General features: G+C 37.7%; 1 protein-coding gene across 1 annotated transcript; it reads left to right on the forward strand.

Moving 5' to 3' along the window:
* The first annotated feature begins 3,373 nt into the window (after window positions 1–3,373).
* LOC146622431 (DEP domain-containing protein 1B-like) lies at window positions 3,374–11,211 on the forward strand. Its single transcript, XM_085365131.1, has 11 exons — window positions 3,374–3,421; window positions 5,255–5,520; window positions 5,685–5,829; window positions 6,260–6,387; window positions 6,468–6,598; window positions 6,690–6,737; window positions 7,093–7,233; window positions 7,357–7,523; window positions 9,271–9,447; window positions 10,018–10,200; window positions 11,047–11,211. The coding sequence occupies exons 1-11, from the start codon at window positions 3,374–3,376 to the stop codon at window positions 11,209–11,211; spliced, it is 1,599 nt and encodes a 532-aa protein (XP_085221257.1).
* Window positions 11,212–16,256: the final 5,045 nt, after the last annotated feature.

The following is a 16,256-nucleotide window of genomic DNA, read 5'->3' on the forward strand; positions in this document are numbered from 1 at the left end:
AGCATTATGCTTCTGTGCAACTTATTATCAATTGATATGTTCTCCAAGAGACCTGTGACATGACCGTCATCTGAAGCTTAACACATACACATTTTTGTCTTAAAAAAACAATTCTGGGGCTGAACTTGAAAAAAAAATGGTCCATATAACATCCCTGAATGTCTTTGGCCTGTTTGTGAAAATAAATGGAGAGGGCTTGCCTTTCATAATATATTTGGTGGCAAAGTTAGTAACACAGCAGAGGTCAGTATTTAAAGTTAGTTGTTTTCTTCTCTTATTGATTTATGTTGCATCAAAATGAAATAGTACTATACTTGAAATCATAGCAGTCACACGTGATATAATGTAAGTTACCGATGCTGGGTCTTGTCAGTGACAGTCTAGTCTTACTCAGGTCAGATAAAATTACTTCCTTTGCTCTATAAATACTGACAATAATGACCGGCCTTATTTCATTTGGTTCTGCATTGGTCTCCAGTCTAGTTTGAGAAGGCAAACTCTACCTGTCCTAAATGTCACTGCCATGACATTTCACTGAGACGTTAAAGCCATTAGAGCCGAAGCAAGGTGAGGAGAGACATTTCTCAAATGAAATGGAATCTGGTTTTGAAAGTGAACCATGGGCTGTCACTGGAGTTATTAATGTCGACACACCTCCAGAAGGCTCCACTGTGACTTAGGGCATCTAAAATCCCTCCTTGCACTATGAAAGTCACGATGCCAGTGCCCTTATGTGGGCTCCAAACTTTTTACAACTCTTTCAGCTGGTTAAGGTCGCTACACAAATTTTAACACATCAGGCTATTTACATTTGCTCGGTTGCTGACCTTTAACTGTCAACTCTTTCCCAGCCTTCTGTATTTTTAGCTTTGGCTTGACTGCACTGCCATTGAACATCTATGGCTGACTGTAATGTGTAGAGAATAGTGTATAATAGAAAATAATGAATGCAGTACTTTAAATGATAAAACATCAATGATTATGCCAGGACCATTTTATCTAAGCTTTTTTTTTCAGTTATAGAGCTGTTCAGATTCTTTTTGTAGTCACACAACACTTTCACTATCAGAGTTCATTCAAATGTGCCAATTGACTGTCCCTGTTAATCTGATGCTTTCCCTTGACCCTTCTGATATTTTTTGTGCCAGATTTCTGCTGCCTGCTGAATAGAATAATAATTTTTTAACTTGTTCAGTAAAACCAATGGTTTCTCTTACTATACGTGAATCGGGATTCTAAAATGGAAAATCATTCGGCACTCTGAGCATTGCAGCAAATTTGCAGCAAACACATCTTGACATATTTGCCACACTAATAGATTAGTTCATTTTTCATCATTGTTCTGCACATATGGTTTGCAAAAATCTAACTCAACTGATAAAAATCTTATCAGAGTTGCACAGCAGCTTGGTGACAGAGATTTAGTTGCTGTGGCTTTGGTGCAGTAGTGATGCAAGCACTGTTATATATTAGGGCCTTGAATTCTTGCCACTTATCTCTCCCTCTGCCTTGCTGATAACAGAAAATGGATGGTATGCAATGCAAAGAAAGGAAAAAAGCATAAGTACTTTTTTATGTTACCCTTGTTAACCCCCAAATATGATACACGGTAAAGTATAAACTTTTTTCTTCATATTTCCTTGTAAGAAATTGATCACGATTGAAGGAACAGTGCTTTGTATGTTCTAATCTATTTTAAATTTAGATTTTATTTGAAATTTTCCAAAGCATATTAAAGGAGTGGTACAGCCATCCTGTGTGAAGCTGGGGAGTGTTTGAATTATTAAATACACTGATACTTCACAGATTTGAAGAAGGGACGTGTCTACAATTATTAACACTTTTCTTCATCCTCTTTAATCTCCTTTATGGCTCCATGACAAGCCTTCAGTGTATCCCAAAAGCTGTAGCATGGTTTTGGATAAATAACTGTGCCACCAGCTTGTCTTAAGTATTAAGATCTTATTGACCTTCAAGCAATGCATTAGCAAACTCCCCAAAATACATGGAGTATTATACATTTTTGCTGCTATTGAATTCCCAATAGGCTAACTGGAAACACCAAATGTACCAGTTAGGGTGACCAGATCCCCACAAACTCAAACACTGTGTTTGTGTGTGGCAAGCAGGACATGTTAACAATGTTGGGAAGTAGTAAATGTATTATATTTGAACTTTTTCAAACATCTTGCTATATAAATACATAAAGAATAAAAGGAAACTGAAGTTTAGTTTCATGTTCCCATGTGATGGTCTATATATACTCTTGCATTCTCTGTTATTTCACTGTTATTTCAGCTGCTGTTCAGTGTAAGATTCAGAATTCAGCAGGGAGGCGTCCATAGACTTGCAATTTCTAGACAATTATGACACAAACACACATACTATTTCACTTCACACCACATTTTTTTACTGTGCGAAATTGAAAAATGACACCAGCAAAAACAAAACATATCTCAATATATACACTTTGTTTTATTTAATTTTATTTTGTGGCAATGTCCATCATATTCATTAAAATCTGCAAAGCTTCTAACTTTTTGGTAACGTTCACTCTTTGGGAACAGCATTAGACCAGCTAAACTTAATTTGACTAAAATAAAAAATAAGAAAAAAGTGCCAAAAAGCCAAACTTTAGAAAAGTTAATGTTCTGCAGAACCAGTAATATGGGACATTGTCTCAAGAAGTAGGACAGGTGGACAAGGAATAAAATAAATTTAAATAAATAATGTAGCAGTATATACAGACAAATGGTCGTTGTTTTTCTTTCCTAGCGTTATTTTTCAACGCTACACAGGAGAAAATATTGTGTGAAGTTAAACAGTATGTGTTTCATAATTATCTAAAATTGCTTGTCTTTCCCGAGTTCGTGTACATTCAATATACAATTTTGGGGGATAAGTAGCAAGCAAGTAGCATGGCAACTGTTACAATCAGTTACTCACCAATAGTAGTAATAGTTCCGTAATTAATCGAGGTGGTCGTCTTGAGGTGACACAAAAGTTTTATAAGCAAATCATGTAGTTAAAATTTAATTGACAAATGTTTTTAGAGAGAAGATAAACAAATACTCTAAAAAATAGTCCTATTCTCCTCTTATCAAACCTAAGTGGCTGTGTCGGGGGTTTTTGGGGGGCAGGGAAAGTGTTGCGCTGCCACATTTATTTATAAACGCTTTGCTACAATTGGTCACGTGATCATACCGCTGGCTAATCACGTTGTAGAACTGATGTGACGCACGAGATTCAAAGTTGCCTGCAACGTTTCTGCTGAGACTCTTCTTCTACTTAAGTTTTTGACAAGCTTAAAAGAAAAAAAAAGAAAACTGTGTCCATGTCGGTGTCCAAGTGAAGCGGGGTTTTTACTATTACAATGGAAAACCAAGTTATTGGACCGGGTCCATACAGGGCGACGAAACTGGTGAGTGTTGTGAACTAAAGCACGTTACGTTGGAATGCTTTAACTTAATGTAAATGGAGAGACTAGGTAGTTTTTCGTGTGTGGCTTAACTATTTAAAAGAACTGCGTTCTTACAAATGTAACCGAGTCGTAAATTGAACTAATAAACAGCTCTCGCGTTATCAGTTAGTTTTATAAGCGTTTACAAGCCTGTTTAGAGTGAGGCTAAATTAAAACTAAGTACACATAGATATAGTGAATTTGCATATTATATGTAGTTACTTATCACAAACACACTCGGCACTCTTTATTTCGTGTAAGAGCTCGATACACAATACAGTTTGCTGTTAATCTCTGTTCGCCTCTGTCAGTGCGCCCCAGGACAGCTGTGGCTACAATGTAGCTTGCCATCGCCAGTGTGTGAATGGGTGAATGACTGAATGTAGTGTGAAGCGCTTTGGGGTCCTTAGGGACTAGAAAAGCGCTATACAAATGCAGGCCATTTAATGTCATCACTTTTTACGCCCAAAGTCCAAAACAAGTATTTTAAAATATCCACTGTTTTGGGAGCACACAGTTTTAACCCCTCGGTTCTTACTTCTGTTCAAACGCCCACCTCAGTGTGCCTCCCCATTAAAAGCAGGGCACTGAAACAGAAGCAGACAAATGAAGTTGAGCTGTCATTAATTTCATGTACACCTGTTATTTTCTTTGACATATCTGAGTCAGAAAAGACCACTAAAGTGCGATGAAAAATCAAAGTTTTCCAGGGTTGCAGAGAAAAACCTTTTTGAGTTTGAACACAGTGGAAGGCTTTTACTAGCCTTGGCCTGTTTACTCAATGACATCCAGGCTGCTGGCTCTTTGATTTAACTCTTGTAAATCAGATTTCTGCCATGGGGTATTTGGATCATTTTTTTAATTGAAATTCATTCTCATTTATCGACAGGCCACAAATACACAATGGAATCGTATAGTTTTTGTTTTTTGTTTGTTTATTTTAATTCTTCTGCAAAAAGAATTTCTAGAAACTGTCAGCTAGCTTTCCACCTGCTGCAGAAGCATTCTTCCTTCACCAGTTTCTTTTTTGATGTCTCTCTTTCAAACAGTCTGCAGGCAAGCTTATTGGCTTTCGTTTTTTAAGATTTTCTGTCTTTTCCTTTACTTTAAACCTTTTTCATGATTGAGACCAGCCAGGGCAAAGATTTCTATTTGCAGGGATTCTTCCAGGTATTAAAGACCTTGTGTCGCCTAATTCTCTCTCCCTCCCTCTTTCTTGTTCTCTCTCTGCTTTTATCTAAGCTCAAAGCCTTTTATTTTTCTCCCACACATCTACACAGTGTAACACAATGATGGTAATGCATCCCAAAACACGATGATGAGATAGTGTTTTATTTATTTTTGATAAGTAAATCTTTTTTTTTTTTTCCCTAACAGGAGGATAATGGAGTTGTTAGAGTAGTTTCAGAGCAGGGCCTATAAACATGGAAATTAACCATATCAGTGTCTGTTCTTCATTTGCTATTTAAATACATGCTTGTGTATGGCTGATACTGCCATCTTAAAGTAACTAATGGGCATCATGCATGCAGATTTTCTGCTGTGGCAACATCGTATAAAAGCATAACTAAAAACAGTATTGAAGTGTCCGTGAGCACTTGAACTTGGTGAATGCATAAAATGCTGTTATCACATTAATGTATTCCATGAATGATGTTAGCCTGTGTTTTAGACTAAACTTATTTTTTTCAATTTGTCATCAAAAAGACTTGCTGTTACATTTTTGTTGTTAAATATCAGATAATATCACTCTTCAGCGTTTCTCACCACATTCTTTGTTTTGCTGTTATGCAGTGGAATGAAACTATCAGACTTTTTCGTGGTGGCATGCCACTTAGAAGGCATTGGGCACACTTTCGCTGCTATGACTGCAGCTTCACGGGAACCGAGGCTGTGGATTATCTGCATAATCTTCTGAGGGACAATCACAACTTTGGTCCTGAGGTAACCCGCTACCAGACCCTGCAGCTGCTTAGAAAGTTCCTCAAGGCCCATGTGATTGAAGATGTCAAAGGCCGCCATGGGACAGAGGACTTTGAGGACAATGGCCATTTGTACAGGTGCTCCTCTGTCATCCTGCATAGCTTCTTTGTTTTTGGTTTGTTTCTTTATTTTATATTAGAAGACATCACTGATGCATTTCCACAATACAGTTCATCTCTGTTTAGCAAGTGCATCTCTTTACCTCTTTAACTGAGCCCAGTACTATTGACTGTCTCTCCAGGTTCCCAACACTGTCTCCACTCAAGTCTTTTCCAGCAAGGCCTGTAATAAAAGACTGCAGTGACTTGCCCAGACTCATCCGCTGGGATGACTATGAGGAGCTGCCTCAGCAGGAGAACTTTGTACCTGTGAAGTCTGCTGTCCTGGTGAGAAAGAAATGTTCTAGCCCAACTGTGCTTTCATTAGCTCCTTTTATACATCCTGTTTCTCTCCAGCTTCAAGACACCTCCTGTATGTTACATCAGTGCTATAGATATTTATATATACAGCACTGGTGTAACATACAGAAGGTGTCTTGAAGCTGGCATCACAAACAAACAAAAATGAATGTTAAATAAATATCAGTAAACAGGTACAATAATTATTCCCTGTGTCATTTCTAATTATTGCACGTAACTTACTTTATGAACATCTATGGTTGGATTCAGTTTTCATTAACAGACCCCTGACATGAAGTTAAACTTAAGTTAGTAAGTATAGCTTTTGTTTGATTGTAGCACAGTTTCATGGGTTCCTTTCACAGTGCTTACTCAATTTAACTTTGAAAGTAACTTTTTCATTTTCCTTTTTAATCAGACTTCAGATTTGTGGAATAAAAGGCACAGCGTTGCTATTGGAGATGTGCATGAATGCAAGCTTATACGCAGGAAGGAGATAACATCAAAACAAGTGGATCACATCTGGAAGTCAATGACAGTGGCACAGTATGTAACTATTGTACATTACCTGTTCATCACTTCCATTGTTTGTGCTGTATGGAGGTTTAATTCTAATCCTGTTTTAGTTTGCAGCGAGTGCTGGGTCTGAAGACACTGGATGGCGTTTTGAACCCAGCGCATGTCAATGGCAAGCACATTGTTCACAATGTGTTCAGTGTCAATAAAGCAGGCATAGTTGTATTGGAGAACAAAGCTGGTATGCTGCATTGGTTCCCAGAACTATTGCTTTTTTTGTTGTTGAAACTTGCTGTATGATTATAATTCACCTATTCTGTTTGCATTTTTAGAGGACATGCCCTACTGGGTGGTAACTGCAATGAAATGCCTTGCTAACTGTAAGTATACATTTTCTGTTGACCTTAAATAATTCTTGTTTAAAAAAAAAAAAAAAAAAAAAGAGCAAGAGAGAGAGAACGAAAGGAAAAAGCAGCTTTACCTTGGGACTGGTTCATTGTGTGTGTGACTGCCATAAGTAAGATTGAAGAAGAATCATTCTGTACAATTGATTTCACTTTCATTTTATTTTATATTGTTAATGAGTTTCTGACAGGTGATATTTCTCTCTGGGCTTTTAGTGCCATAAGCACTTGTCATTTTTAGGGGTCTTTTTACAAAGCCTGTGTGTGTATTTAACTTTCCTCCACTGTTCCTTGTGAAAAGCCATAAATCTGTCTTTGTTTTCTTTCTCAGGGCCTAATGGCAATGAAAGCAAACAGCCAGTGTACCCAGGTTTCGAGAGGGATGTTCTAAGAACAGTAGCAGACTACTACCAGAGACTTAAAGAACCCCTGCTGACTTTTCATCTGTATGAAGTATTTGTCAACATTCTCAGTGAGTGCCTCACAACGTGGATTCACTACAGTGTTTTTGCACTACTGTTTTCTGGTGTTTGTTTTGCTAACCTCTAAGTTTACCCTTCCAGTGCTGGACTTATCTTTTACTATATCACTGCAGGTTTGCTGCCAGTGCAGGAGGCAGCCAGTGAGGCTCTTCAAGTAAGCTGTCTCCTTCTGCCGCCACCCAACCGAAGACGCCTCCAGCTTTTATTGCGTCTCATGGCCCGAGTCTGTCAGAATCCCCAGCTTCCTCCACTTAATGACACGATTGCTACCCGCACACTGGTACATAATCCTACAATTTATTTATTTCACTTTGTACCATTTCGGCAGGTTAACTAAGTCCATTGTTTTAGTAAAAGCTCTTAAATCAGTATTCATATATTATAGGAGGACAAATGAGCCTGTTACATAATGGAAATTTAATAGTCCAGCAGATAATTCTATTTTCATAAAGGTTATAACCATATATGTCAACCATAGATTCGTTGATACATGTACCTCAACTTCCAACTGCTAATATAAATCAAGCAAATGGAGGTATAGTCTTTTTCATGCACGCACTGAGCCCCTAACTGTACTAGTATATCACTGACAGAGGTACATGAAAGAATGAAAATAGCTGACTCCATCAGATCAGGACATTAAATGTTCCTTAATGTGCTAGCTCCCCGCTATAAAGTCTATGTAACTGATTTTGCTAGTTCATGTGTAAAAACACTTTATTTCAACACACTCTTTTATAGATATTTCTATATAATATTGCACAGAGTGCCAGCTCATGTTGTAATAAAACAGATACAACTGTGATAATTCATATAACTGTAAAACTGTTATATGAGCGTGAACATTGTAACAACATTTTAATAACTCACACTGATGCATATTTTTGAGTTACTTGGGTAAGTCTGAGGTTTTCATTTTTACGCTGCACACTTTCTTTTCAGAATGCACTTTGTTACAATTTGCTTACTGGCTTTTGTCCATCGCCTACAGTTGCCTCTACCATTCCTTCTTGTCAAATGATTCTGGTACATTTGGTATATTGCCTAATATAGTTGAAGAAAAAAATCATGCATTTGCAATTAGAATTTTGAAATGATTAAAACATGTTTGGTTGGAATTCTGGAATTGACTATTTGACAGCTTTGATCTTGAAATGTGTAAAAGTAGAAAGAAACCTATATTTTTGTCAGGCTGTGATGAATTATGGTAAGGAGAATACATTCTCCCATAGCTTCCTGTGTGGTACCAGGAAAAGGGATGAAGAGAGTGAAGCTCTTTAGAAACACAGTTTGTGCAGAATCATTGTTACCTGAAAAGAGTAAAGAGTAAATGGACTATAGTGCAATATTGTCAGGGATTTGGACAGTCCTTTATTCTTAATAACGAAAGGGAATAAAAGAAGTTAAAAAGACTCAAAATTGCATATGTGGTAGATATACAACACTTTTTTTGTGATAGGCCTATAAACATGGAAATGGACTGTAGAAAGTCTGGCTGCTTAATAGCTGCTTTTCAGTGAGAGTGGGGGAGTTCTGGGGGATTTCAGGGAGGTTGATGTGGGTGTATTATTTCCACAAGTTCAGTGTTTTTCAGTGCAGTCATTATAATGATTATTTTGTCTTACTTTGCAACAACCCCCAGGCACATTAGACCTCTCACATATAAAGATTTTATAGATTTAAGATTTTTATAAAACACTCTTCATAACAACATGCTGCAAGTGAAGCCAGTTAAAAACTTAATGAAAAAGGGTATTATATCGTTTTTATTTTATAACTCCGTATAGTAGTGTATCACTTTATTAAGTCTTCATCTTAGCAAGATAATGAACCCAAAAAATCTGTGTCTTTAACACTGCCTGCATGCAAAATTCACCCAATATAACTTTCACAAAGATGTTTATTACTTTGGATTTATGATGGGTGCTTAACATATTTGATAAATCTTCAATATTGCTGTAGCGTAAGCAGCATACTTTCACTGGCAGTGACCCCCTTATCCAACTCTCACTGTGGTGTCTGTCTAGATGGTGCAGATGTTCTCTCAGTGCGTTCTTGGCTCAGCAGACGACATGGACTTGGATGAGTTACTTGCCACCAAATTGGTGACTTTCATGATGGAGCATCACAACACCATCTTCCAGGTGCCTGCCAAGCTGCGTTGCCAAGTTGAAGAGCATCTGTCCCACCTCAAAAGAGCACAGGTTGGTACACATTCAGTCACAATGAAATTGAAATTAAGTTTAGTGTTATATTAACCAGAGCCCAACCGATTTAATTTGAAGATTTAAACAGAAGGGAACAAAGGCAACACAAGAAATGAGTGATTTATTTTTCATCTTGATGGGGTTTACAGCTTATACTAGTGATTAGAATGGCCACAGCTGTTTTTTATCAAGCACTGTGTGAGGGAAATTGAAAAGCAGTTTCAAGCTGATCATTGAACAAAGAGAGGAGCCACTTGTGTGACAGAGACAGACCTTGCGGGACAGTTTTCTGTAAAACTTTGTCCCAGCGCTCTTGATCGGCTTGGTTTGATGATGAGGGGCTTCACTTATAAGTGTGTGCACACAGTTGATTCATATTAGGTGTGTATATGATTAATTTTGGCTCGTACTTTAGTACATGAAGACTATATTGATGGTACATGTTCAACATCAGATGAAGGCCCAAATTCATTATTATCTTTTACTCCATCAATGGGCCTCTGTCCCACACTGTTATAACTATAAACATTTTTTAATGTATTGCTGTGTCTTTGTGTCTTCCATCAGATCAAATATGCAGGGGCTGATACAGATTTCAGTGCATCTCCAGCTTTCTACAAGCAGATCAGCAGGGTGGAGTGCGAGGAGCAGAGGGTGATAGGCACTCAGACCCCGCTGCAGCAGTTGCTAGAAGGCCTGATTGCAGACAAAGAACTCCCTGCTAAAGACAAGAGGAAAAGACTAAAACAGGTATGCCTACACACCAAGGATGTCATTAGAGCTAGATTCAACTGGATCTGTCTCATTAGATTTTGAGGGGAAAGCCAAGCTGCTCTCAAACAACAAATTACAAGCATTTATGTAAAAGCCATTTGAATTTTAGGAATGCGTCAGAATCAATTCGCTCCAGAGACCGTGAAAGATGTGATTGCACTCTATTTGTTTTCCTGTAGTACTCTTGTTGCCATAGATGCAGTAAGTACTGGAGAGGATGCTAATGTGAAACAACATGGCACTGTCAGGTGCAGGAACAGGTCTGTTGGTACTTCTCTGTGTCTGATCATATTTTGCATCCTGGTCAGATGATCAGGGACAAGTTATATACAACTAAAAGCAGCTGATGTCACAGAGCTGTTAGCAAAAAATAAGGTAACACCTCAACTTTAACTTAAATTCATAAAGATAGGATATGTATTCAGAACTCGTAGTAGGTTTAATCTTTTGATTTTGACACAATTTTTTAAATGAAATGATTCTATAGCTTTTGTATAGATGTCAATGCCCTATATATAACCTTTACTGAGGCTAACCGTACACTAATAAAGTAAATAAATAAAGGCTTTGTGCCGCTCATCGAGTCAAACATTACCTTTAGTCTATCACATAATAAATAATGTGTGCCTTTGTTTGCAGATCTAAGTCAGAATATATTTGAGTGGTATGGCTGTGGTACTAAATACTAGTATCATGACATTTCTCTTGAATTTTAATCAAATTAAGGTCTAGAAGGAATGTGAATTTAAAATCCAAAACAATGTCGGTTTTCTTATAGGGTGTGTATACTGTAAAATAACGATGCATTTCCCATCATTGCAGTTTCAGAAGTCCTACCCTGAAGTCTACCATAGTCGATTTCCCACTGAAGAAAGCAAAGCTGCTGTCATACCCGAGAAAACCCCACGACTCAAACCTAATCTTATGTTCTTCAGCATCAAGAAACCCTTCCAGCCTTTTCAAAGAAGCTGGAGTTTCAGGGCATGATCTGCTACCACTAAAACATTTACACATCTTAACCTCAGAGTTGCAAAATGAGGAGTGAGGCTATAATGGTGTTCTCACCATTAACCACTACAATTTTTACTAAAAAAAAAAAAGTTAGTCCTTGCAGCCGATGGTAAACAAGGATGATGAATTAAAGAGCCTGTTCACTCAAGTTATAGAAGGATTATAAGAGATTTTCCTCTTAATAGGTCATTTTCTAAACGGAAGCAAATGCTTCATGCAGCAAATGCAGGGGGTGAACTTTAATAAGAAACTTTAATAAGAAACTTGAACTAAACTATGACCCACTTACACCTAAAGAGTTATTAATCGTGATTTGTTTTTTTCTTAGATTCTTAGATTTTTTTCTTAGATTTCATTAACTGGTACTTTGTATGGTTACAAAGATCCAAAACAGCTGAAAATGCAAGTAGCAACAGTAGTAAAATGCACTACAAAAGTATTAACAGGTTATCAGATGTTAACATTTGGTAAATTTTATAGATGAAATTCAAGTGGTCTTGAAAGATTGGTAGACAATTATATTGTATCAAAATATTCTTGGTGCTCCGAATATTCAGATGTAATTAATGATGCTGACTCAACAATGCACTGCTGCGTTTCGTTTTTTAATAATAATTTCTTAGAATAATCATCATAAATTTGAATTTAGGCAGCTTAATCGTTTTTACTTTGATCAGGTAGACCTTTACTTAATGATGAACATATCAAGAGTTTGCCTAGAAAGGGAACATATCCTCACTGGTCACTTTATTAGGTACGCTTGTTCAGCTGCTTGTTAATGCGGGTATGATTGAGATGGCATTCTCACGGCCAGCTGAGTGCATTTAGGCATCTTTGAATGTGCCATGGTTATCATCACCAGACGGGCTAGTCTTAGTATTTCAGAAACTGATCTACTGGGATTTTCCCACACAGCCATCTCGTGAGTTACAATAGAGTGGTTCAAAAAGGAGAACATCTCTAGTCACTCATGTGAACTAAGAACAGGAAACCAAAAATACAATTCACATGGCCTAACCAACTTGAACAATTGAAGACTGGAAACCCTCCGTCTGGTCTGTTGAGTCTGAGTCTGCTGTGCATTTTGACATGAATGTCATGAAAGCGCTGAGTCATCCTGCCTTGCTGGTTTATTAATGTGGGGCATATTTTCTTGGCACACTTTGGGCCTCTTGTTGCTGTATTGAGTATTGTTGCTGACCATGTCAAACCCTTTATGACCCCAGTGTATCCATCTTCTAATGGCTGCTGCTAGGACTATAATGCAACATGGCACAAGTCTCAAACTTGTTTGTTAAACATGATAGTGAGTTCACTGTACTGGTGGAAAGGGAGATTGGCATCATAGATATACAGCCAACAAACCTGCAGCACCTGTGTGATTCTATTATGTCAATATGAACCAAAATCATTTAGGAATGTTTCAAACATCTTGTTCACTCTGCCACCAAAAATTAAGGCAGATCTGGAGGGAAACCTGGTACTAACAAGGTGTACCTAATAAAGTGGTCAGTTAGTGTATGTGGCATTTTTACAGAAATGTGATGCTCTAGTTATAAATTTCATTTGTAACAACATAAATGTTGACACATTTGGGGAAAACTACACAGTCCAGATGAAAATCATAGACTTACAGTATATACACTTGTAGTAGTGTATGTATTTAATTGATACATCCCTTTCTCTGTAAACCCTCTGTACTGGAGTCCAACACTGCGCTGTAGAGAATTCATTTCATATCTTAGCTTGTTGGTTTTATTCTGTATATAAGAACTGTTTTGTTGATTGGTACATATTTCAGTGCTTCAAATGCCGTTCTTTCACGTTTAAATGCTTATTTGTGTTTTTTGTATGTCTTCTATTCAGTCAGGTTGTTTTGGTTTTTTTTAATCTTAGACTTAAAAAGTAGGGGTGCAACGATACACAAAATTCACGGTTCGGTTCGATACTTTGGTGTCACAGTTCGATATTTTTTCGATACAAAAAAATGTTCATGCCTTTTTAATTTGTCATTTATTAAAATTATAAATATATATTTTAACTCAAAAGTACAGTTTTTAAATTTAACCCTAACCCTTGTGCGTGTTTTTTATTTTGACAGCGAATGCGCACCTGCGGACCACTTATGTGCAGCCCTGGTTATTTAGCTCGTCATATCGCAGCCACAGAAATTATTTTGTCCATGAAACCATAAAGCTGCACTTTCTTTTTGCCTTATAGTCTGATTTGTCATAACTTCTCCGTTTTGTGGTAAGCTTTTCTTTGGCTGTCACTTCTTCACCCTGACCTGTCTTATTTGGCTCAGCAGAACTGAAATGCTTTTACACGCTCACTCACATAAGCTCAGCGATTCTCTGCGCGATCAACCTCTCACATGTTTAAGCTTGCTGCGGGAGATTTCACTTGTCATGTTTGCATAGTAAGCTAACGATTAATAAGACGATGTCAGAGGAATTGGTGCACAAATTATCATCACTCACAGATCAGTGCTGTCGCTCTCTATACACAGTTCGCACGATTGCAAAGTGAAAGCAAAAAAACAAGCGCAAATTCAAACGCGACTTCAATATGTCACATATTGACAGTGGCTCACCAATGCCAATAACATAATTACCCAGCTACATTTCTGAAAGAATGCAAAAGCATTGACATATATTTTTCCTTCCTACAATAGCCCGACGGGCAGGGAAGAGATAGATTTTGGTAGCCCGACTGAAAAAATCGCTAGCCCCAGGACGTCGGGCTAGCGATATTGCAAGCCCTGTATCTGATTGAGGAATCACTCATCTTTGGAAAAGAGAGTTTATTACAGAGAAACGTCTCTTTCCAAAATAAAAGCTATACTATCCGCTTCTTCTGGGCTATATTCTCAGCAGCATAAGGAGAATCATGTGCTAACAGCTGTCTAAATGACTCTGCTAAAGTTAGTAGCATGCTTGTTGTTTTTGTCTTTGCACTAGGATGATGTAGGCGTAAATGTGCAGTCATATTCGTTGTGTTCCCACTAGTGCTTTCAGGTTAATCTCGTTGAAATGACCTTAACGCCACAAAACGGCAAATCTCCGTTAACGAGCTACCGCCGATCGCCCCGTGCATGGGGCTAGACGGCCAACACGTTAACGAGCTAACTGCGCTAACACACTAGTTCCCACCCATGTAATTGAGCATTGCATGGCACATCCAACATACTGTTTTACTTTCGTCCATGACTCGCTTACCTTCAGGGTCATACGTCACATGAAAACCAAAATAATTCCAAACGCCAGATCTGAATGAGGGTGGGGGAGGTCCATGTTGCAAGGAGAGCTTAACTTCTGTCTTGCTAGCTTGCCCTGCGCTCTTCCTTCTGACGATGCTGTCTGTGTTGAGCGCTCAGTGGATCTGCGCTCGACAGTGCAGCCTAGGCGGAGTAGTCGAACGCAGATTCACTGAGCGCTCAACACAGACAGCATCGTCAGAAGGAACGTTGATAAAATAAATTACAAATGTTGTATTGTTCGATACATATGCGTACCGAACCGAAAGCACTGTATCGAACGGTTCAATATCGATACGAATATCGTTGCACCCCTATTAAAAAGTGTTTTATTTTTATAGTGATTCTGTCAATGACTGGGTTTTTAATAATATCCCTAAACCAATGCTGGAATAACTGTTACACTCAAATTGCTGCTCTGTTGTGGAATTAAATAAATGTTTTTAATTTAATTTTTTTTTAATTTTGTATTAAAAAAAATAATTGGCATACATAACTGTTTCTTTTATTGCTGTTTTTCTGTTGAATGTTTTGGCTTTTTATGAGTTTGTTTCTACAGCATAAATATTTATATATCTCTATGTAGATATACAAATCATTAACAGCACTGGTAATTACCAAAATCCTGTTGCATTTTTAATGCTAAAATATAATTATTGTTTTACAAAAACACTTAAAAATATTAAAAAGCACATTATTTTTGATCACGATTTCATAATCACAGTTATTGCATTCGTGAACAGAAAAAATATGTTTAGTGGCTGAATGTTCAGATGATCTGTTCTTTGAAGCAAAATTGTCTCTGGAAGCCATTCTTCAGGAGGGGAAACACAGAAAAGGCTGAGGTATGCCAAATTACTCAAGAACTGGACTGAAAATCAGTTGTGACAAGTCTACTACAGTGAGTTTCTACAGCCTTCTGTAAAACACAGTGGAGGCTTTGTAAAGGAATGAAAAGCAGCCAACATCCAAAGAGAGGTAAATGTCCTTCAAGAAGCCTGGAGAACTATTTCTAAGGACTGCTTGTTTTGCACAGGGACATAAATATCACTATAACTAAGCCGCAGGTTTGCATCAGAACTAAAAAGTGCATACTTGAAGAACACCACCTGCCAAAAAAGAGATAAAGTGCAAGAGCATAATTAGCAAATGCAGAGCAAAATCATTTGTTATAATTCCACATTTGGGAATGTTTTTATTCTTACCGTTACGTCCCCATTCATAGCATTCTTAAGATAGATCTTCATATTTAAATAGTGAAAGAGTACTGAGTTCTCTGTTTGCTCAGATGCAGGTGTGCCGGGCTATTGGAATTCTTGTGAAGATTTATCTGACATGTGCATTAAGAAACAGCGAAAGAATAAGGAGTGTGATGCGGTCTGCTTGACCTTCAGTTATTGACGCTTCTCCGTCATCTTTTACCTTGCTGTAAGTGCATACGAAAAGCTCTTAGCTGATAGTGATAATAATAGAGATTATATGAAACTACAGAGTGCTTGGATAGCAGTGAGATGTTAAGCAGGGGCTGGTAGTCGTGACAACATAAGAGTTCTCAGAAGTTGACACCTGCCTGATCTCACATGCAAATAATCCCAGACTGCAAAGTCTTTGCCCTGTACTCAAGGTGAAAGAACACTTTTACCTCGGTCGCCAACTTAACTCATCATTACTGATCATTCACAATAATCAAACCATCAAGTTTATGTTTTGGGGGGCGACAGCAAACATAAAGCCAAGTTGTGTCAGATTCCTAAAAACAAATAAA

This window comes from Diplotaxodon limnothrissa, linkage group LG11, assembly GCF_057381915.1.
Source record: "Diplotaxodon limnothrissa isolate DT_005_m linkage group LG11, D_limnothrissa_male_GT1.1, whole genome shotgun sequence".
Classification (NCBI taxonomy): Eukaryota; Metazoa; Chordata; class Actinopteri; order Cichliformes; family Cichlidae; genus Diplotaxodon; species Diplotaxodon limnothrissa.

What these genes read in the sequence shown, in the direction of transcription:
- LOC146622431 (XM_085365131.1), top strand. Translation starts at nt 3,374, where the DNA reads ATGGAAAACCAAGTTATTGGACCGGGTCCATACAGGGCGACGAAACTG. An exon ending in CTGTGAAGTCTGCTGTCCTG is followed by an intron (nt 5,830 to 6,259) that starts GTGAGAAAGAAA and finishes CTTTTTAATCAG; the next exon opens with ACTTCAGATTTGTGGAATAA. An exon ending in CGATTGCTACCCGCACACTG is followed by an intron (nt 7,524 to 9,270) that starts GTACATAATCCT and finishes GTGTCTGTCTAG; the next exon opens with ATGGTGCAGATGTTCTCTCA.